Raw genomic sequence first — 23,695 nt, 5'->3', positions numbered from 1 at the left:
TCTCTCTCTCTCTCTCTCTCTCTCTCAGAAATAAATAAAACATAAAAATTAAAATTTATTATTATTTTTTTAACAGAAGTAGGTCTTAAATAGGACTTATGTGCACAATTATGGTGTAAGAGGAATGTTCTCTAGCAGCCTTTTATTTACAGGATCAAGGAGTGCTTCTGATTAGGCACGTGGACATTCTAGTTTGGGATTGGGTTTTTAGATACAGGGATTCTGTAGTATCTGCGCTTTATAGTGTAAGCTCTGTAGAGTCAGAAACTGTTTTTGTATCTTTGTATTTTCCACGACTCCTGTCATTGTTCATTGCAGATAGAAGTAGTTGGTAAGTTTTGTTGACATGCATTAATTCATCTGATTAATTCAGCAGTTTAACACTGTGATAGTGACACAGATGTGTATAGTATATTAATGCACATGCAGGGAGGACCGATAACTGCCCTTTGTTTATAGAGTGGATTTGAGGCAAAATGTGCATTGGGATATCGCTGTGTTGTCTGAATCTGTCTCACCCTTGCTACGTTGAGATTCCTAGTTAGAATTGCCACCGTCATGGTAGATGCTAAATGTACCTTTGTAAATTGTGCATCTTGATTCTCAGTCTGTACTTCATTTCCTCTGCCTTTCTTTCTTTGGGTCTCATTTCCTATTTTACTTCCCATCTCCTGCCATACAGTGTATATGCATAGTTCCAGGATCAAGGTAACTTCTTTGAGCTTTGGGGGGGGGGGGTGGAGGGCAGGTAAAGAAATGATCCTTACGGTAGGAGCATTCTGCAGAATTTAGCCTTTGCAGAACCAACCATTCAGGTACTCTCGATTCTGCCTTCTCCAGCAGGGCTTCTACCAATGTGAGTTTAAAGTCATATTAAACTGATTTTGCCAGCTACTGCTTGTTAAATGCCACTACACTGTGTCCTTGGATTTCTCTCAAAGACTTGTGTCACTTCCTTAGCTTTTCATGAGCCTGTAGGGTTTAACTGTTGGGTAGTTTCCTTGATCTGCTTCCTTCCATTTAGAACTTACAAGTTACCTGTTTTCTTTCATGTGTCTCAGCTTTTCCTTCCACTTCACCTCTCTTTCTTTCAGACAGGGTCCTCTGCGGGTATGATTCCTGGTGTTAAGCCACTTACGGATCAGAAGGATAAAATGCCTTTATCAGTTTGAAATGTTAAAGCAAATGACTGACGGGGTTTCTCACTTTCTCAGAGTCATACTGACTGGCTTCTAGCACACATTACAAGCCTTTTCTAAAAAAATAACTAGAGTGTTTATGGTTTGCTTACCTTGTTCTTTACAAGCCTGTTTTAAATAAGCCAAACTTGATAGACTTTAATTATGTAGTTTGTTTTGTTAAAAACTACCATGAAGGATAAATTGTCAACTTGAAAAGTAGACTCTTAAACTTTTACACAGACAGAATACAAGAGTTTTTTAGTGATTTATTTTCTTTTTTGTATATGTTTTTAGGGGTGAATGTTCCTGAAATTCCTTGTATCCCAATGCTAAGGCACCTTTATATGAAGTGGGTAAGACTCACCAAACCACAGCCATTCAAAGACTTTCTTTGCATCAGTTTACGAACTTTCGTCATGAGAAACTGTGCAGGTAACAGTATATGGCTGTGGCAGAATTGATTATACATATGCTCTTCTAGAAATCTCCTAAAGCAAACCCCATAGCTACGTTTGTAAATAGAATTATATTATGCTGTTACTGTTGATGTTTTGTAATTTATTCACCTTGTGAAAATAAATTTACTTTTTGCTTTAAAGTCAGTAGGCATTTGTGTTTTTACCCTTAGGGGGGAAATAAAGGGATCACAGTATCTTTACATATTTTTTATAGGCTCTTGTTACTTTCTGTAGAATTGTTTCAGTAGATCTCTATCTGATTTGTCTCTGGTCTCCTAACTATCCTGCATGTAAATAGTAGTGTGATTTAATCTCCTGTAAAGCAAAAAGGACTGCTTTTCTGGTGCTGCTTTTCTGTTCAGAAACCTTCAGTGTCTCTGTTGCCCTAGATTATTCAGTGGGAACTATTTGCTTTAACTTCTAACCGAGGCCCCTCTTGATATCTTTATTTTTGACTCTTTTTAACAAGATGTGCCTTCTTTTATTTTCAGGCCTGCCTATTCACTGTCCCCTATGCAACCATACCAGCCTTTGCCTCCGTGTCTTTCTTTACACTGTGTTATTTTTTCCTTGTCCTGAGGTATACACTTCCTCCTGCATATGTCCTTCAAGCTCTGCCTTTTCCCATATACCTGCCTTTTCTTCTTATTTTTCCTTTTTTATGTAGTACAACAGATCCTGTTTTGTAGTTGATAACCTTTTTATTCTTATAATTAGTCATGTTGGTTTTATCTCCATGTCATTTGTAAGCTCTTTGGTAGATAGGACTATATCTTGTGATCTTCCATAACGTCTAATACAGTGCTGGGTCACCTAGAGAAATATTTATGAAATAGCTATTTACTTGAGTGAAGGATCAAAGTTTCAACTTGGCTTCCTCCCCTTAGTTATTTTGAGTTCAAAACTAATGAGACTTCATTCAGGCGATTTACAAAAAAACACGAAGTGTCTCTCCAGTATTACTGAAAAATCCTTATGCCGAATAAGTATATGGTTAACAGGCTAATATGTACTTTCACTTTTAAGAAGTATAAATTACAGAGAGTCAACTACTGGGCTGTCAGTTTCACACTGAATTCATAAGTTAATTCAGCTGCTGGTTTGAAAATTCATCTTTAAGGCAATTTATACCATTCCATTGAAGTCTTTTTCCCCCCCCAGGACCTACAAACTCCTTGAAGTATGTCCCCTTAGTAACAGGCTTAGCCTCTGCCCGAAACTTGGAACATTTGGAAATGGTTCGAGTTCCTTTCCTTGGAGGTCTTATCCAGCACGTAGTTGAAGACAGCTGGAGATCAGGTATTCATTTTACTTTAGTTACTGAATACTTTTTAAAATTCATTTAAAAAAATATTATGCTTTTATAATTTCTCTTGTGAGTCATTTTAAAAGACAGTGCTTGTTAGTAATTGCCCTCTCTGTCTGCTGTGTGATGGAGACCAACCGTGAGCATGGACAGCAGTCATTTTTTCTGTGCAGTGTTCAACTTTCTCAAAATAAACAGTACAGTGGTAAGGCATGTTTTCTGGCTTGTTAATGCTCATTAGTTAATCATACAGTTGTTGTATTTGGAACTTTTTTGAGAGGTATTTACAGGAATTTCTAGTGTCCATTGGTGATAAGAGACGTTTTCTGACTTGGACACCTTAGGTCTGCAAAAGGACTCAGGCATTAGTAATGATAGTGTCTGGCATTTGTCTGTTACTTGATGGTATATAAAATGCTTTCATTCACGTTGGGGCTCCTGGGTGTTCAGTCACTTGGGCGTCTGACTCTGGATTTCAGCTCAGGTCATGATCTCCTGGTTTGTGGGATTGAGCCCCATGTTGAGCTCTGTACTGGCAGCACAGAGCCTGCTTGGGATTCTCAGTCTCCCTCTCTCTATCCCTCCCTCCCTCTTTCTCTCAAAATAGATAAACTTTAAAAAAGTAAATGAAAGGCTTTCATGTTTATCACTTGGATATTCGATCCGTCCATCAGATGATGGCTTTTAAAAGAAAAATTTATTTTACTCTGTAGGTCCCTTAATGATATTTGAAATAATGATATGTGACAGAATGTGCTCTATATTAAACATCTCAGTGCAACAAAAATAGCAAGAAATTTAGCTAGTTAGGTAATTAATACTTGAGAACTAAAAATCTAACTTTGTATATTCAAAATACAAATGGAAAATTATTAAGTACCATTGGTAACAAATTGACATTCTTAATACTGTTAAAATATGAGTAAGCACAACATTTTTAGGCATTTTGTCAGTCTAGTCTCGCCTAAATACACTTCATTACCTTGTTTGAAGGGGATGGAGCAGGCTCCCTCAAGATCAACAGCAGTATTTTTACTGCATGGCTGTAGCTAACAGGAAAAAGTCAGAGAAGGGGTAAGAGGACCACAATGAAACCATTTATTAGAAGACCTGGAGGGAGATGCCAAAAGCTGAGAGTATGTATAAACGTCCTAAAAGAGAAACGACTTTTCTCTGCTAATGAGCATTTAAGAATGACTCTACCTTATATTTTACTGGAGTCAGCATACCTCACACAAAAGTTAATTCTAGATGAATCCTAGATCTAAATGTGAAAGAAAAAGTTTGTGAAAGAAAACCTAGGAGAATGTCTTTTTGACCTTGGGTAGACAAAGATCTATTATTAAACAGGATACCAAAAAGCACTTAACCATGAATTGATAAACTACTGTATTAACATTAAGATTTTTCCATTCATCAAAAGGCATGATTAAGAGAGTGTAAAGCCAGGCTACCCAGTAAGAGAATCTATTGGCAATACAGATACCAGATAAAGGACTTGTATGTAAAATATATAAAGTTCTCTTAAAATTTATGAGAAAAAGGCAGACAACCTAACAGGAAAAATGGGTATACAACTTGAATAGGAAAATTCCACAAAAGGGGATAACCAAATGGGCAATAAACAGGAAAAAAAATAATAAGTGTCATTAACCATTAGTGCAATGCAAAAAATAAAACCACGGTGTGATACACAAGCACTGAAATGACTGTGCCTAAGCATGACTGATACAAAACAGACAGTAGTGCTCCACACGATGCTGGCGAACATAAACTGGTATAATCACTTGAAAAATTGCTTGATAATATCTATCAAAGTTAACTATATGTGTATCAACAGTCACGTTCCTGGTGTCAGATCCAACCGAAATGCATACATATGTTCCTCAGGAGACAGGCCCAAAACTGTTCACAGTAGCACTGTTCATAATAGCCTCCAAATGGAACACCCCAGGTGCCTGTCAGCAACAGCATGCGTGATTAAATGTGACATCTTCATGCAGGCAAGAATAAACTACAGCTGTATGCAACACTCTGGATGAATCTCATATACAAAATGTTTACTAAAAGAAACTAGATACAAAAGTACATACTGTGTGATTTTAACTCAGAAGTTTAAAGTGAATCTTGAGAAAATTCATTGAGCTATATACATTAAGAATTTGTGTGGGTTTTTTTGTTTGTTTTTTTTTTTTTTTTGCTTTATAGTCATAAAGGGGAAAAACCCCAGTTGACATTAAGGATGTGCTGGTTTTATTCCATGTGATATATTGGAGATTCAAACTTTGGCTAGAAAATGTCAGGATCCCTTCTTTAAAAGTTTCCTTATGAGCTTCTAGTTTTCTGAAAATCCTTTCTTAAAAGTCTCAATAATTTGGAGTAACTTTTTGATGCTCTCAGATTGTCTTTTCAGAAGGGCAGTATCTATCTATTTTCATTTCTTTCTAGAAAATGACAGTCAAATTCATATTGAGATCCTAATTTGAATGGAAAAACAAGCATAGATTTACTTTTACAAATAGTTACCATCAAAGCGTGTGTAAATACTTTACCAAAAGTGGTGTGGTCAAAGAAAATACTTAACTGTTTTTGTTCCTTTTCTCTCTTAACTAGGTGGTTTTAGAAATTTGCACACTATTGTTTTGGGAGCTTGCAAAAATGCACTTGAAGTAGATCTTGGTTACCTCATCATCACTGCTGCTCGTAGGTATGTTTCCTCTTCACATTGTCTTTTGTATTAGAATTACGTTTTTTTCCGTTTTCTAAAAATTGGGGAAATGCGTATGAAGTTTGATCATGCCTTGTCCAGATTTAAAATACGAAGGAGCTGTTTACATAGCATCAGGGTGTCACTAAGTGGGAGTCTTATTTTCTAACTGATGACCATTTGAGCTGCACTCTAGATCCAGCAAGCTCTGAAGGGGTGTGGTCTCATCTGAGAAAAGCAGTCAGCATTGATGCACTAGCTTCAGAAGCTCTCTTGAGAACTGTTGTAGGTCAACCTATATGATTGTGGAATTATTTCAGTTATTTGGTGACAGTATTTGCTATTCAGTATTTAAATCAGCTTTTTAAGAGTCGTGAACTTGTAACACCTTTATATTTTTAACATATCTTTGCATCAGTTTATGCCACATTTAATTGTTGCCTACAGATCAGAAGTGTACCTCTACTTTTATATTTTATTTAAATTGAGAACTGTTTTTTTAAAATTTATTCAAAAACAAAACTCTTGCTCACCATCAATAAAATATTAAGAATGTAGATAAAACGGTTTCTACATTTAAGTAAGTTTTGTTACCCAGTATAAAACTATAATCTTTGTTAAAATGGTACTTTTAACAGCTAGCATAAAAAAGATGTTAAAGAAATAACACCAGACGCAGATTCTGACCTTGACTTATCAGGGTTAAGAAAGCACCCTGAGGGGTGCCTGGGTGGCTCAGTCGGTTAAGCATCTGACTTTGGCTCAGGTCATGATCTCACAGTTTGTGGGTTTGAGCCCCATGTCAGACTCTGTGCTGACGACTCAGAGTCTGGAGCCTGCTTCAGATTCTGTGTCTCCTTTCTCTCTGTCCTTCCCGGACTGGTGCTCGCACGCATGCACCGAAAACAAACAAACATTTCTCAAACATTTAAAAAAATTAAAAAAAAAATGAAGCACCTTGAAAGATTATAAGATTTCTTACTGTGTAATTCATTGTTAATTAATGTAACTTCAGTGTACCACCTAAGATATACCCACACTTTGTAAAATGCTTCTTTAAAGGAAACATCTCAGAGTGCCTGGCGGCTCAGTTGGTTAAGCATTCGGCTCTTGATTTCAGCTCAGGTCATGATCTCATGGTTCGTGAGATAAGCCCTGCGTCAGGCTCCTTGCTGACAGTGCAGAGCCTGCTTGTATTTCTCTTTTTCTGTCTTTCTCTCCTTCCCTCCTTCCCTCTCTCTCTCTCTCTAAATTTAAAAAACTTAAGAAAGAATAAAATACCTCTAATGTTTTTTCATAGAGGAGGGGGAAGTTGCTTGTGCTTGACACTTCAGTAAGAAGAACTTCTTTCAGAGGCTTATGTGAGGAAGAACCTTTGATTCTGATGGTTTTTGTTTTACTCTGATATTTATCTCTTTGTTCATAGGTTACATGAAGTTCGGATCCAGCCTTCCCTCACCAAAGATGGCGTCTTTTCTGCCCTAAAGATGGCAGAGTTGGAGTTCCCCCAGTTTGAAACACTGCATCTGGGATATGTAGATGAGTTTTTGCTGCAGAGTAAGACTTAATCAACTGTTTTCTTCTCTAGAATTGCTGTAGAGAACTTACTTGACAGACTGAAACCTGAACTGAAATGTGCCATATTTTCTTGAAGATTAGACAGCTTAAAATCTTAGGTGCTCTCTCTTCTTGAAAAAGAAAGTTATAATTTAAACTTGACGTGTCAGTGCTTTTTTTTTTCCATTTTGCTTCTGATTTAGCATATTAATGGAAAGTATATGATTAACAGTATGCCAAAAAAAAAAAAAAAGAAACCTCCTTACCTACATTTGATATTGTCTCCATTTTACTGCCCAAGTTTCTTTCCCATTCTGCTTCATTTTTTTCACAGAATGTCATCCTTGGTTCCATTTGTTGAATTTGATCTGCCACACTTCTTGAAGCTTTTGATGGTCCTCTCAGATGAGGGTCCATTCCCTGTCCATGCTCTTCATTTCCATAATAAGCCCGCTGGGGGTTCTGGATTTCCCAGATAGTGTGAGCACATAATGGTCAGTATTCATTTGATGATGATTGCTGTTGGAAGGCTTGTTCACAGCATTTTCTGGAATGTATTTACAACTGGGAACTCATTCTTTTGGGTTTGAATGCATGTCAATTCATTATTCAAGCTTTTTTCCCACATGACATTAATCAGACATGCAAGAGCATTTCTACCACCAGCATGTTTTGATTTTTGCAAGAATTTGTTTCTTCCCCGTGTAATTTATAACAAGTCTTTTTTTATACTCACTATCATACTAGACGGCATTTTTTCTTAGGCTCTAATTTGCATTGTAGAAGAACCCATAAGTAGGCTCAGTTCCTCTAGTCAGGACAGTCTAGGTCAGACAACATGACTGTTGTCCTTTTTCATCTTTAACAGATGTCACAGTACTGTTTTATTTACTTTTTCATTGTGATGGTGCTCATTATTGCATATGGAGTATTGGGAAAGCAAATCCCTATCTTCTTGCCAGTTTAACACAGGAATCCTTTTTTCACGTAGATAACTTTGAAAAAGATCGGTTTTCACCAACACAGCTTTAAAATGTTAAACTAGTGTGGTCATTTCATATAAAATGAATGTATTTGATCTTAAACTTTTCCAGTTTTGAATGAGGTTGGTTCCATTCTGTGTGTTGTTTCTACAATATCTTATGTCTGACCCAACAAAATTTTCAGCTTGGTAGTTCGTGTTCTTTTTTTTTTTTTTTTTTTTTATTTTTTTTTATTTTTTTTTTTTTTTTTAGGAGAGAGAGAGACAGCGTGAGCAGGGGAGGGTCAGAGAGAGAGGGAGTCACAGGCTGAAACAGGCTCCAGGCTCTGAGCTGGCAGTCAGCACAGAGCCCGACGCGGGGCTTGAACCCACGAACCGCGAGATCATGACCTAAGTGAAAGTCGGACGCTTAACCGACTAAGCCACCCAGGCGCCCCTTCGTGTTCTTTCTATAATTTTATTTATTCCTCTTCTCCAAAGCTCAAAACTTGACATATTTTCTGTCTTTAAGATGGTCACGTTTAGGTCCACTGAAACGTAGTCTTTATAAGTTGTCTTTATTTTTTTTTAAATTTATTTATTTTGAGAGAAACAGAACAAGCAGGGGAGGGGCAGAGGGAGAGGGAAAGAGAATCCCAGCGACTCCATGCTGTCACCACAGAGCCCAGTGTGGGGCTCGAACTCAATAAACCATGAGAATTTAACCGACTGAGCCACCCAGGTGCCCCCAAGAGTTTTCTTTATAACCAGCTATTTCCCTCTAGGTGTCTCTTTCCCCTTAACACACATTCAGTAGAAAAACACTTTACCTTTTGACTACTATTATGCTTTGCAGCATAACCTATTTCATAGTCTCTCATAGAAGTCTCATCTTGACCTTTTCTTAAGCAGTTCTTATCTTCATCTTCGCTGCAGTTCACCCATTTCTGCATGTACAGCCTTGCCTCCATTCCTCTGGAGACAGCCTAGGATTCTGTCTCACGCTGCTGCCAGGAGCCTCTGACACACTGTAGGGGGAAGGAGAGGTCACTGCTCGTACTTCATCACTTCATCTCACTCTGCCCTTTGATTCAGATTTCGAAGCATCTCTCCAGAAGGTGGGGGTGGCATCACCTCTAGTAAAATCGGTATCATGGTTTTGTTGCAAAGACTTGGCAAAATATGAATAGCAACAGCACCTTTGTGCCCCATACATTGATGGTAAAAATGACAGTGCCAGGTTAGGGGTATGGATGTGCCGAAAAGCAGATGCTGTGTGTTAGGAATATAAGAAAAGTCACCCAAAGATGAATGCTTAGAGAGGAGTTTTTGTTTACATAGATTTATGCTATCAGAGTTCTATTTGAAGGTGATAGGGATGTAAAACTCATTAAAAACCAGAGCAGTGTAGAGTAGTTTTTGGTGCTGGGGCTTTGGAGAGAGGGGGAGAGATGGAATTTTGAGACCTGCCTTTTCTAACTGCTGGGACCTTGGGCATGTTACTTCCTAAGTCCGTGTTTTCCCATTTGTTAAGTGGAGATAAGACCACTTCCCACTCTTTCCTTGGATGGTTTGGAGGAGTCAGTAATAAAGTCGGTTTTATCATGACAGTCTCTCACACTTAGAAAGCATTTAGTGGATGGTAGCTTTTACTTTTAGCTGACCTGTGGGCTAAAGAAAAAGGAGCCAAGTTCTAGGTGATGTCATCAGGGTTCTTGAGGCGAGTATGGTAATCAGGAAACCCCAAGAGCTAGAAGAAGGTGGTGACCTCAAAGGAGGGAATGTTAGATGGATTTATTAAGTTAGGTTGCAGCATTTATGCAGACAGGGAACAGAGCCAGTTCAAGATTTACCCAGCCATTAGAGAGATCAGTTTTAAGTCCAAAGGACAAGAAAGTTTTTTTATAAGCAGGCTGAAGAAAATTGCTGAACCAAATTGTAAAGGATGGATTAAGGTAAACTCTGTCGGAAATGCCAGTAAATACCAAAAACGGACTATAGGAGAGAGGCCATGACCTGTGTGGAGGGTAAAATTGGAAGAGCTTGGAGTAAATAGTTGCTGTAAATGTGTTCCGAGCTGTATGTGCGGGCAGCTTCACGTGTTTTGTGTCAGATGGTAGTCAGGACTGTGAGAGACATTTATGGGAGTGCCTGCATCCCAGCACTGTGCTGGCCAGAGAAAGTGGAACTGTCAACTAGTCACACTCCCTTTTACCTTCAAATTGCTTATAGTCAAGTGGACCATCCTAGAGAGTGGGGGCAGGCAGCCCGGGGAAATGAGGGCAAAAGGCAGATAATGAGATGTGATTTCCAATGCCATAGTCCAGAAGGAGGATCATCCTTTACTAATCCCCACCTCCCCTCACCCTCATTCTGTGCCTACAACAGGAGACGCCGAAGCCCAGTGGTAGAGGGAGTGGGTGCATTTGAGATAGAAGTGCACTTTCTGGGGGTGGGCACATCTTTGCTAACCAGTGCCACAGGGACTAAGAATGAGTCTGAATTCCCGGTTTACTCTTTACATGTGGCCACACCCGACTCCAAAAACATGATCTTGATACTGTGAAAGAGATTACATATTAAAGATCTTATACTTCTTTTCAAAAGATAAAACTAAAACTTTCCAGTAAGTGTGAACTAATATAACATACTGTTTTACTTTCCAGTAAGTGTGAACTAATAAAATACATTGTTTTACTTTCAGAATTTTTGCTTTTTTTTCCTTTTCTAAACAATTGAAAATAATTTGTTTCTACTAGCTATACCTTGACTTTTAATATAAGTTTTTATTTTGCAACATAAATGGTATTTGCACAGAATACCTAACCTAAAATTGTACTCAAACCTGAACTTGATGATGGATAGATGACACAGAACGATCATAGAGAGTAATATACTGGATGTTAAATCTATGACATTTAAGAATTTCTCGCCTTTTTTTTTTTTAATTTCTCTTTCTAGGTAGAATGGCGAATGCAGATCTGGTAAAGTATGGTTTGGCTGATGTGGTAGAAAATCCTGGTATCATCACCGATATAGGGATGAAGGCAGTCAATGAAGTTTTTTCCTGTATCAAATACCTGGCAATTTATAACTGCCCCCATCTACATAACCCGTACAATTGGATCTCAGGTACTGCAGGCTTAACTAACTCAGGCTATGTCTGACTGGTATCGAAAATATATGTTTTTGTTTTCTGTGTGTGGTTATGAATTGTAAACATGTTTGTAAACATGTAGATGTTTTATATGGATCATTCATACAAGTTCTGGGAACCTTTGATAATGAAGTTGGAATTCTATCAGTGCTTCTTCGAACTCTTGAAATTCTCTGCCTAGAAACTGGCATTGTTTAGGTTATAGATTCAACTTCCCTGATTTTTATATATATTTCTTTGAGCCAGGAACATAAAATTAATGTTAGGATTTGTTGCCTGGGATATTATATTTTTTTTCTTTGAATTACCTTCAAATGGCACATCATCTAAAAGGACAAAGTGGGTATGTATTTAAAAAAACACCAAAAAACTTTACTTAGGTGACATATTTAACATTAACTTGTAGTGAAATTCAGTTGCCTTAAAATCCTAGGCTATTTCAGCTTTCCCCTCCCCACCTGATCCTTTATGTGTAGGAGTGTGACTGTTGTACTTGATATGTTTACTTATGTGGGGGGCTCATTTTCCCTCCTGAGTAGTACTACTTGTTTCTTGAAGGCCCTTCAAATACGTAAATTCACAAAGTTTTACATGAATTCAGAGCCAGAGAATTGTCATTGTGACAGCGTCTTCGCCAGACCAAGCCACCTCACTGCCACCTGCAGAGCAGCCTTCTCCCCCCGCCCCCCCCCCCCCCCAATGTCTGCACTCTCGCAGGGGTGCTGTGGCTCCATGCACAGTCCATCTCCAGCCAGTCGTCTTCAGGCTCTGGGGCATCTACTGAGATTACTTGTTAGAATGGCCACGTCTCCCCTCCTGGAAGTGAAATCCTGTCCCTGGCCTAGCTGCACCAAAAAGCTATTGGGAAATTCAAATACTAGGTTGTAGCAGGCGTAGATCACTTTTTAAAAATAACATTTATTGGATTTTTGGTTTGTTTGTTTTCTTAAATACAGAAGAGTATAAAGAAGAAAACAAAAAATGGCCTATAATCCCATCACTCAGAACTCCTGTTAACACTTAACTAAAAGCAATACATGCACTTGGTAAACAATACCAAACAGTACAGAAAGGTACAAAATGAAAAGTCTCCTCTTCTCAAAGGTAACCGCCATCAACGATTTCTTATATATTCTTCTGGATGGATTATTTTGTGCATATTGCAGCCTATACATGTATTGCATTTCAAAATGATTAATATATATACAAAGGGACCTTATGTGTATCCTCTCCTGTAGCTTGTTTTTCACACTAAGGATTCGAGAGAGCTTTCCATAGCAATACTCAATTCTCCTTCGTTCTTTTAAAAAGCTGCATAATGTTGAATGAAATGAATGCACCAACATCTTGTTAACTAGTGTCCTGTTGTTGAATAGACCTATAGGTTGTTGAATGGATCACATTTTAAATCCAGGCTGACTTGGTTCGAGTTAATGGTTCCCAAGCCATGTAGTTCTCACAATGAAATTAGGTAAGGAAACCTCATAGGTTAGTCAACAAGTTTTTGAGATCATGAGAGAAGACCAAAGTTATTAAAGAGAAAAAAAGAAAAAAGGATTGGGAAGTCTTTGTGACCTATAACAAAATTCATCGGTAATAGAGAAAATGTTAGTTAAGTTCTCGGGCCATGTCGTTTCACCAACAGACCACTCAAGATGGACTCGATTGGTTGATATCAACTTAGTGCGGTGCCATGCTTTGAAGCTGGACTCCTTTGGCCAGTTTATTGAATTGTTGCCCAGCCTTGAGTTTATTTCTCTAGACCAGATGTTTCGTGAACCACCCAAAGTAAGTCACATTTGTGGGAATTTTTGTTTATGTGTTTTAATACTCAAGGAAAAAACCAAAACCTAAGTGATTTTTTTTCCTAATAATATGCCTTTACATCATAATTAGACTTTTAACTGCTAGCCTCAGTGAGCGTATACTGCTACATGGCCCCTTGTTCTGCTAAGGGTCTCCAGAGAAAGGGAAGGAATAAGTGAGTGGAATGCTGTCTCCGTCAGTTCTATAAACTGAAGGTAAAGTAAGAGGAAGGGGGATATTTGAGCCAAGACAAAATGTATTATTCAGAGTAATTAGTTGGGAGAATAAACGTCTACTTAAGAACCTCAAATAGATTGGGTGCCTGGGTGGCTCAAGTAGGTTAGGCGTCTGACTCTTGATTTTGGTCCCAGGTCAAGGTCTTATGGTTTGTGAGATCGAGCCTCCCCCTGACGTCCAGTGGTGTCAGGCTCTGTGTTGATGGTGCAGAACCTGCTTGAGATTCTCTCTTTTTCTCTCTTTGCCTCTCACTTGCTCGTACTCATGCTCTCTCTCAAAATAAATGTAAAAAAAAAGGAACCTCAGATATAAATAAGCATTAGCGATTTATTTTGGAAATGTTTTACTTTGCTATTCTCTTTTCTGTGCAGTTGGATATCCTGGAAAATCTGAGAGTATCTAGTTGTACAGAATGTTATTTTTAAACTGCTTAAGAAATAACACTTGTCATTTTCACTGTAATAAAAACTTGATGCTTCAACTAATTATCTTCTCTCTCCTCAGCTTTTTTTTCCTCAGTTCTTAAATTTTTTTTAATGTTTATTTATTTCAGAGAGAGAGAAAAAGACAGAGTGTGAGCTGGGGAGGAGCAGAGAGAGAGGGAGACTGAAGTGGGCTCCAGGCTCTAAGCTGTCAGCACAGAGCCTGATAGGCTCAAACCCACAATCTGTGAGATTGTGAGCTGAGCTGAAGTCAGATGCTTAACCGATTGAGCCACCCAGGCGCACCTCTCCTCAGTTCTTAATGGTTACATTTCCACTGTTGAAGCAGTACAATACAGTGGGGAAGGCTCAGGATTTGAGGTTAGAATGTGGGGAGTTAGGTCCCAGCTATAGCACTTACTGGTCTTTTACACGGACAGACCTCTTTCCGTTGTGCATTCCATCACCTATAAACCAGACCGATAACACTTTGTCTTGCTTGCCTTTAATGAGGTCCTTTACCCATATGTGAAAGTAGTGCTATGTAAATAATTCTTACATAGAGATGAAGGAATATTAAAAACGAATGTTCTATACTAACCTCAATAAACAGGCATGTGGTTTTGTCTCGCCTTAGGGCTGTGCTCGAGTTGGTCTGAGTGCAGGCACAGGAATTGGGGTTTCCTCGGCCCTTGTTAGCAACCAGAACTCCAACAATGACAATGACAATAACGCCCAGAACAATGCCAACATCCACGATAACAATCACCATCACCCAGATGACTCCGATGAGGAGAACGACTTCCGGCCAGACCTGCAGCCAGGAGAGCAGCAGTTTGCAGCCGACGGTAACCCAGACCTTTTGTGAGCTCCCAACAGAAATGATTTTTACTTTGGATTGTATTTCTCTGACCCTGTTCTGTTCCCTTCTTCCCCTATTTCAGTGTGTTGCTTTACACATTGTGGGGACCTGGTTGACAAGGCAGATGGGGTGGGTGGTGGATGAAATGTGCCTGTCTGCTTGTTCGTTTCAAAGCTGAGATGCCTCTTGTCCGTAGAATCTGTACGGGTGCTTACGGAATGGGAAGGATGCGTCGATGCTGTAGAATTTGGGGACAGTGAGCCTTAGGGGGTCCGGCTTAACTGAATTTTAACTTTCAGGATTTGGGCAAAGGAGCATCCATTCCAGCTCCCTGCCCAATAGGTAGTTAAGTTGAATTTCATTGTGGAGACTATTTTTGGATGTTCCAAGAACTGACAAGAATGAATACCAGTCATGTACTAGATATTGTGTTGGGCACTTATCACTTGGCTTTCATCATTTAGTCATAACAGCCACCCGACAGATGAGGTACCTGAGCTAATAAAGAGCTGTTGGGGTCATTTACGTAATTAGCCGTGCGGTTCAGTACTGACTAAACGCCTGCTGTATCCAACCCATGTGTTCTTAAGGTTCATCTGCCCCTCTGTTGGTGAGTGAGGATGGAGGGAAGTTGTGTTCTTACCACGTTTTCCAGTTTCCCGGTTGACCCTCAAGAGCTGGAAAAAGAATCTCTTCGAGCCATCTTGGTAGCGTTGTCCCTTCACTCATTTTCTTGGATGCAGTAATTAATGAGAAATGGGGTGCCCTGAGGTTCCTAGCTGCGTTCATCATGAAAGCACAGTGTGTCAAGCGTGCTTTCCTTCGGGGTTGCTCCAAGAATAGGGACCCCGACCGAAGAGTCCTCTGTAGGCATCGTCTTCACGTCCTCACCGCACGTGCTTTCTGCAGAACTCTCCATTTCGCCTCTTGGTAAAGTCACCGGTGGCTCTGTTAAGAAAGCTAGTGGTCATTTCTCCACGTGCATCTTATTTAACGTCTCAGCAGCGTTTGTCATTCTTGTCCGCCTCTACCTTCCCGGGATAATTCCCCTTGGCGTCTCTGAAACCGTCTTCCTGGTTTTCCTTGTGTCCCACTGGGCAAGTCTGCCCAGCTTCCTTCGCTGACGGCACCTTCTCTGTGCCACCTTGGTCTCCCTGTTTCTCTCCACACATTTTCTCTAGATGAGCTCATTCGGTTTCACATCTTCGATACCAGCTATACGCTAATGAATTCCAAACCTTTATTTCTAGCTTCAGTCTTCCTACTTCTTGAAGTAATTTATAGTTTTGTTCATGCTTTTTATATCTACATGAGTACTTTTATGAATTTTAAATTTAGGATTAAATCTGCCCCCTGACATCCTCTCCCCAAAATACAAAAACAAAAGTGCAGAGCTAGCAGGTGCTAGGACTGAAGGAGGGACAGTGAGGTCGGGTATTGTCTCTGTGCCTTCTTGTCCCTGAGTACCATCACACTGGTCACTAGCACCATGAGGGCCTGGACTTCAGAGGACACAGACCATCTGTGAGAAACTCACAGCAACTGCAGTGTAGACCTTCCCAAATCCTAGGAACTCCGTTGTGGTTGGAGTGGATGCACTGGATAGATTATAGTCTCCACAAGTTACGGCCACAGGCTTTTCAGTACAGAATGGAGAATGCCTTCCAATGTGCAATCACATATTGGTGCAGCCTAGACCAAAACATGTGCGAGAACCCTATTTGGTTTATGGGAGAGCAATGGAACTCTACGAACATTTGAAACTTAAGATTTTAGGAGATGAGAGACTTACATCCAGAGCACGTTTTGAGGTATAGTATTATCAACTGCACTATCTTCAAATGCTATAAAAGGCTAAGAAGCAAAAGGAATGAACTACAGAAACACTGAGCCTGAAGAATTAAACAGCTTCAACCAAGAAGGCTAGGAACACCAAAGGTGACGGCAGCACTCGTAGAGAAATGCTGACGGCCATAAAACACTGTTTCCACACAACTCTCTGAGTTGGCAATATGTTTGTTTACATTTGCTGTTGCATTACTAATCAGGTTGGTTCTTTTAACTAAGAAATAAGAGCTGGAGAAAAGCTATGTGACTTTTGATCAGAACAAGGAGTGGAAAGAATTCAAATAAAGAAGTAAAAAAAAAAAACAATGGTTTTAAATAGCCGTACTGGGAGCAGGACTTCCTGTTTGTTGAAATGACTAACATTGATGCTTCCACTCTACGTGCAAACTTAACAGTAGCCTAAAAATTACTTTATTTTGAAAGTGGTATTGACATGTTGACTTCCCCTAATTTAGAATTTTAAAAGTTGTTATGCATGAGCGACTACTTGGTTTTTGGAACAAACCCAGAATGAAGCAGAGGCCCCCACTCCTTATTGCCCTGTCGTATTTAACTTCATCAGCTTGCATGAAGTAGCAGAGTTAAAAAGAAGGGCATTTAGAATTTTAAAAGCCATTTAATTTGTATAAGTGAATTGTCTTTGTTTATAAACTCCTATAATTAATCATGGTGTTTTTCAGTCAACATTATCATTAAGGTGATGTAGAGCTTCAAAAATATGATTTTATTACTTTATAAAGCACTGGATTGATTTATCCAGTCATTATAATCTGATAAGGATATTATCATTCTTATATTTCCACTTCCAAAATTCTTAAGATTTAGAATGCTTTTTTATGGGTTAGTTACATTAATTGAAAATGTAAGTTCATTACGTGCGTTTTACAACACTCTAAAACAGGAATAGATGTTTATGTTTTAGTAATTTGCCTAACATAAAATTACCATGTGTCAAAACCATGCTTCTGTAATTGCTAACGCATATTGCCAAATTATTTTAATATAATTTCTTTTGAAGTAATTATAACCACAAAGCATAGTTTTGCCTATGTATTATTTTACTAAGTTTCTATTTTGATTTAACACATAAATCCCATATACTTAGCTACTTTTATAAATTGTGCACCCTGCTCCCTTCCTTCACCACTGCCCTCTGCACCCCATTGACCTAAATCAATCTAAGTGAAACTGCTCTGCAGCCTTTATTTTTGGCAGTGGTCCTCAAACTCGAGTGCATCGGAATCCCCTTGGAAGACTTGTCAGAACACAGGGTGCTGGGCTTAGCCCTCAGAGGGTCCAAGCTCATAGGTCTGTGGGGCCAGATAACTTTGATTTCTAACAAGTAACTTTGATTTCTAACAAGTTCCCAAGTGATGCTAATGCCACTGATCTGGGACCATAGTTTGGGAAGCATTGATTTGTGGAAAATCCTTGTATTTGAAGCCTGACAATGAGCTACATTGTGAAAAAGAAAGCACAGTAAATGCATTTTGTTTTATATTTTGGGCAGATAATTATCAACCACTAAATAATATTCCTGATACTAGAAATGGTTGCATATAAAATAATTTTGTTAAAAGGCAATGAGTTCTCCTTTTTACAGTATTTAATAAAGGTTATAAATTTCTTATCAGGTTTCATATAGAAGAGACCAGTTATATATCTGTAAAATAGCTCAGATCCATTAAGGTTTATGACTATATTTTGTAACAGGATATTTTTACAACTGAAATAACATTTCATTGGAACAAAACATTTGGTAAACATTGATATTTGATTAAAAGAGAGCTTTCCTTATTTCTCTAAGTTAAAATCATTCTGGAAAGGGGCGCCTGGGTGGCTTAGTCGGTTAAGCGTCCGACTTTCGCTTAGGTCATGATCTCGCGGTTCGTGGGTTCAAGCCCCACGTCGGGCTCTGTGCTGACTGCCAGCTCAGAGCCTGGAGCCTGTTTCAGTCTGTGACTCCCTCTCTCTCTGACACTCCCCTGCTCACGCTGTCTCTCTCTCTCTCCTAGAAATAAATAAAACATTAAAAAAATTAAAAAAAAAAATCATTCTGGAAAAAATGTGCTGCCCTGATGATAAAATATGTTTGAAACAAAAACATCTAAACTGAGAATCATGTCCTTTCTTTCTTTTTGTTTTATTTTTAAATTTTCTTCTATTTTAATGTTTTATTTATTTCTAAGAGAGAGAGTATAAGCAGGGTAGGATCAGAGAGAAAGGGAGATACAGAATCTGAAGCAGGCTCCAGACTCTGAGCTAGCCGTCAGCACAGAGCCCGACACGGGGCTCGAACCTACGAACCGTGTGATCATGACCTGAGTCAAAGTTGGTCACTTAACCAACTGAGCCACCCAGGCTCCCCTGTCCTCTCTTTTCTTTATCACCACCTCCCTGCTCCTGGTGACAAGCTCTTTAGCAAGGACTCGTTACTGTCTTCTGAAAATCTCCCCGTTTGTTCTCCGTTCTCCTTGCCCATTGGACCACCACTATACCCCATCTTTTTACCTAAATGCTTTAATACCTTTCAAACTGGTCTCCCTGCTTTCTCTCTTGATCAGCTCAAATTAAGTCTTAGAGCAGTGACGGCAGTCTTTTTAGAACATAGACCAGACGACATGTCTCCCTCTTCAGACTTTCTAGTAGTTTCCTACTGCCTTAGAAAAAAAATTCAGTTTCTTGATTTGGGCCATAAAACCGTACGTGATCTGGCCTGTCCTCACCGTGTGCTGCTCCCCACCTCACCCACCACCCTTGTGAGCCAGGCTTGTGCCTCCTGTTAGCCTAACTGCTGCCTCCCAAGATGGCCCTCCCTCCATCTTTGCATGGCTGGCTCCTTCTTGGTATTAGGTCTTAGCTTACGTGTTCATCTCAGAGATAACTTTCTTTACCACCTTTTTAAAATTGAGTTACAATTGACATATTAACTTGAGGTGTACCACATAATGATACATACAAATATATTGTGAAATGATCACCACAGTAAGTCTAGTAGTTATCTGTCACCATATGTAGTTACAGTGTTTTTTTCTTGTGATGAGAAATGTTAAGATCTACTCTCTCAGTGACTTTCACACATGTAGTACAGTATCAGGTATAGCCACCATGCTATCTACGTCAGCCACATCCTCGTGACTTGTCAGAAGTTTGTACCTCCTGACCACCTTTCCACCTTACGTAGCCACCAATGTATATTCTCTTTTGTTATGTTAAATATTACTATCAGATCTTTTTATTATTGCTTATTAATTGTTTTTCCTTTCCCCAGTTGGAGTAACCTCCATGAGAATAGAGATCTTGAATATAATCACTTCACTGTTTCTTTGTGCCTAGGAGCAGTAACACCTTGTTGTAGATGCTTAATAAATATTCAGATGAGTGCATGTCATGAAAAATTAAGTATCAAGTAACTTTTGGGTATGATGTTAAATGCCTAAAAGGCAGTTCACTCAGCAGCTTTGGAAAACCTTATCACACAGACATAGGAATGTACTTCTGCTCTGATGGCTCCCCTCTGTCTAGGAGAAAATAACTAAGCTTTTCAGTGAGGCTTTCTAAGCTTTTCACTAGTTGGGGCCCAGGCTACCTTTTTAACCTTGTTTTCTTTTACACCCACATCTCTACACCAACACGTTTTCTTTTTTATCACTGGAATACTTACTCTTCAGGGAAATGTAGCATGCATCCTGGGGTACAGGACATGTCGCTTCGTATCAGTGAAAACTTCCCAGCCCACCAGGAAATTAGTTGCTCCTTTTCTGTCACTATTCCCCTTGCAGCTGGACTGTTTGAGCACTTAGCAAGTCTCCTCTGACCTTATTCTGGATATCTGACATCTCTGTTAGAGTGTGTGCATTCTCTTTGAGAGCAGGGACTACAAATTCTCCATTTATTCATTGTCCCTATATTGTAGGTTCAGGAAACACCCCAGTTCAAATCCTAGCAAATTATTAACATTTTAAAGCCTCAGATTCCTAAGCTGTGCATACATGAGACTAACAGTAATGTCCTTATGAGATTGCTTTAAGAAATAAGTAAGGTTAGAGTATGGGCATATTGATTACCAACTGCTGTTCATAATTATTCATAAGGATTGAAAGAAGAAAATTGATTGGCTTTTATTATGACAGGTTTGTATGCAAGGTCTGCCCTCATTTGGGCACTACATGAAATGTAGAAAATTGAGGGCTAGAGCTGGGCAGGAATTGGAGATGGGGGACCGAATGTGGCGGGGGGGGGGGGGAATATGTGTTTTAGTGTATGTTAAAGACCAAAGCAAATCCCACTGTCCCCATAAAATCTCAGATTTCACTTCCAGAGGCGTCTAGCTGAATGGTGTCTTTTTGTCAATCCTATTTTGCCTTGTCTGTTAACTGTATGAGTTTGGTCTACCTAAGTAGATTCTTTTGTTCTTTCAGGAACAGGATCTTGTTTTCTCTTTTGTTGGTTTGTTCATTTCACCCAGATGGTTGGTTGATTTGTCAGCCATCATCGTTGAGCACCCCTAGGTATTGAGGATATGGTGATGAACAGGGTGGACACAGTCTCTGCCTCCCTCTGGGCCGTGGCAGAGCTGTAATGTGAAGGATGGTATTATGGTATTGCTGTTATCCCGACTCCACCTGAGATCAGGCATACAGGCTTAGGTTGTCAGAGGGTACTAGATGGATGGCCTTGAATACTGACTCGAGGGATTTGAATTTAATCTTGTAAAAAGCTGGCAAAACCAGGAATTACTTTAGGGTCCTCTTGGAAAAGTGAGCATTTTATCTTGAGGATAAACTGAAGCTTATTGGTCTGAAATTGCTCACTGTGCTCATCTTCTGGAAAAGTATAAATAAAATCACACTCTCATTCACTGATAGGCATTAATAACTGTCACAAGTTCTTTGATGCCAAACATTTGAGTGAAGTTAGCCAAAAAATGGTACCACAGCCTCCAGAGAGTAGGAGAGGAGACGTATAGTTTGAGCATGCCTGCCCGGTCCATCCTGGTTTCAGCTGGCAGACCCTATCCTTGCTTATAAAATGTTGAGAAGGCCTTCCAGAAGCCGGCACACAATTGCCTCATAGAGCCATTCCCGGCAGCCCCTTCAGGAATGAACACGGCGCTTTTCCTCTGCCCACCGCGTGCCGTTCTCCTTGCTCTCATCATCTTCCAGTGACGGACTTGCTCTGCCTAGTGCTCCTTTCCCATCAGGACTCCGTTTCCCCTAGAATAGCTGAGTGCTCCTCATTCACGTCTGCAGAGTGGAGCACAGCTGCAGGCCGTCCTTCCCGAGCGGGCCAGTATCACAGGGCTGTCCGTTTCTCTGGGGTGCCCCAGATGTGCCTGCAGTTGTGGGTTTTTTAGACCTCTCCTGGTTTCACTTTGGGTTTGTTTTTGTTTAAGCATTGAATGAGATGGAAGACATGGTGCCAGAAGACGGAGAGGTGGTGGCCGCGAGCGGACAGGAGACAGCAGCTCGCAGTCAGGCGGTCATCCCTGTGGATGTTGACGAGGAACAAGCAGGTAATCACGCGACTCCCACATTCATGGTTATGAAAACTCAGGAATGACTCTAACGAAGAAAGGAAAACACAGAGTGATTTTTTTTTAAAAAATATTATAGCTAATGATGTGTTATATGCCATTTATTATTGAGGCCTGTACTATAGTGATGTCCCTGCTGCACATTTGTGTGTCTTACTAAGGATTGTTATTTTTTGTAACTGTTGATAATAACTCTTTCTATGTTGGCGTTCCCACATGTAGAAAGAAAGCCCTCAAATGGTGATGGAGAAAATAAATGACCTGATTAAGTATTTTGCTAGTCCTCTCTCTCCCTTCATTTTGGTCGGGAGGAGCAGGAGCGAGGAGGTTGACCTAGTTTAGTTAACAGAGCAAGATCTAGTCTCCATTTGCCATTGGCTGACTAATGGCAGGCTGTAGAGTCATAAGGCCCTTAAAGGTCACCTCATAAAACCCTGCATTTTACAGGTGGAGAAACTACTAGTGTTTCAGAATGAATTTGAATTATTTGCTAAAGACCACTCAGCCGGTCATCAGGGGACAGAACCGAGATCAGAGCTCAAGCTTTCTCACTCCTGACCTGTCGGAATGCCACCTTGTCTTTGAATTGAAAATATCCTAACTGTCCTTGTTTTAAGTGTCTTACAGATGCAGTCACTTACTCAGCAAACACTCACTGAGTATTACTCTGTGCCAGGCACTGTACAGTGTGACAGGAGCAAGCCAGGCAAGGTCCTTGGAGCTTCCGTTTTATCGGGGGAGTGAACTTAAGTCCTTTTTCAGAGGGAGTTGGGTCATACGAACCAGACGTTTTTAAGGTGTACTGCCAAACAGAGAAAACATTTTTTACATAAATACAGAGACTCAAATAACCAGACTGTAACCTGCATCGAGCCTTTCAAGGACATGCCTGCTGCATCCAGTGAGATAGACTGCTGCTCAGTTAGAGAAGGCAGAGACTTCTCACCAGTCCTGTGGGTGTCTGAGGTTCGACGTCATTTCCCTGGTCTTCATTCATACATTGGCAAAATTGAGAGAGTGGCCTGTTTTTTAAATGATCTTTATGATTCATTTTGATTATTTTTAGGATGATTTATGTGACTTTTTTGAGTAGCGAAGATCCTGAAGAGGGCTGCCATACGATCTTCTGTCTTGATATGCCTGTAGAAATGTGTACTATTGGTTGGCATATTGATCCTACTCAAGGTTTTCATAATGCTTTCAGGCGCTTGCCGTATCTCATCCAAGTGTGTATTCCATTAATATGAGTGGTAAGAGAGGCTATATAGAGCCAAAGGATCTCTGTGTGCCCAGATCTGGAAACAGTACTTAAAGTGACATCCTTTTTTGGCAAAAAGTAAGTGTTCGGCCTGTGCTTTTTTGTTTTAGGACCCAGTGGTCTTCAACGTGTAGTAAAACCAACCCCATTTACTGTTCATGATTCAGAGAGTGATGACGAGGAAGACAGTCTAGAACTCCAAGAAGTCTGGATTCCTAAGAATGGTGCACGGCGTTACTCTGAGCGCGAAGAAAAGTCCGGAGAGTCAGTGCAGTCCAGGGAATTGTCAGGTGAGAGATAACGTTTTGCCGGGACCTGTTAGTGGGAGTCACCATGAGAACTGACAGACACACTTGACCTTTGTATAATGGGTCCGCACCACAACTTGTGGTGCAGTTA

General features: G+C 39.8%; 1 protein-coding gene across 5 annotated transcripts in view; it reads left to right on the top strand.

Annotated features, from left to right (window-relative positions):
• FBXO38 (F-box protein 38) overlaps nt 1–23,695 on the top strand; it is a 56,884-nt gene that overhangs the window by 18,460 nt on the left and 14,729 nt on the right. For all 5 annotated transcript variants that reach the window (XM_039239428.1, XM_039239425.1, XM_039239424.1 and 2 more), the window contains 9 exons: nt 1,476–1,613; nt 2,801–2,938; nt 5,559–5,652; nt 7,079–7,209; nt 11,132–11,302; nt 12,973–13,115; nt 14,430–14,640; nt 21,898–22,017; nt 23,407–23,586. In XM_039239428.1, coding sequence (XP_039095359.1) covers nt 1,476–1,613; nt 2,801–2,938; nt 5,559–5,652; nt 7,079–7,209; nt 11,132–11,302; nt 12,973–13,115; nt 14,430–14,640; nt 21,898–22,017; nt 23,407–23,586 — 1,326 coding nt within the window. The remainder of the gene's footprint in view (nt 1–1,475; nt 1,614–2,800; nt 2,939–5,558; nt 5,653–7,078; nt 7,210–11,131; nt 11,303–12,972; nt 13,116–14,429; nt 14,641–21,897; nt 22,018–23,406; nt 23,587–23,695) is intronic.

Source organism: Hyaena hyaena, unplaced genomic scaffold (assembly GCF_003009895.1).
Source record: "Hyaena hyaena isolate Hyena2069 unplaced genomic scaffold, ASM300989v1 scaffold_157, whole genome shotgun sequence".
Classification (NCBI taxonomy): domain Eukaryota; kingdom Metazoa; phylum Chordata; class Mammalia; order Carnivora; family Hyaenidae; genus Hyaena; species Hyaena hyaena.
This window is presented reverse-complemented; position numbering and strand designations above follow the sequence as displayed.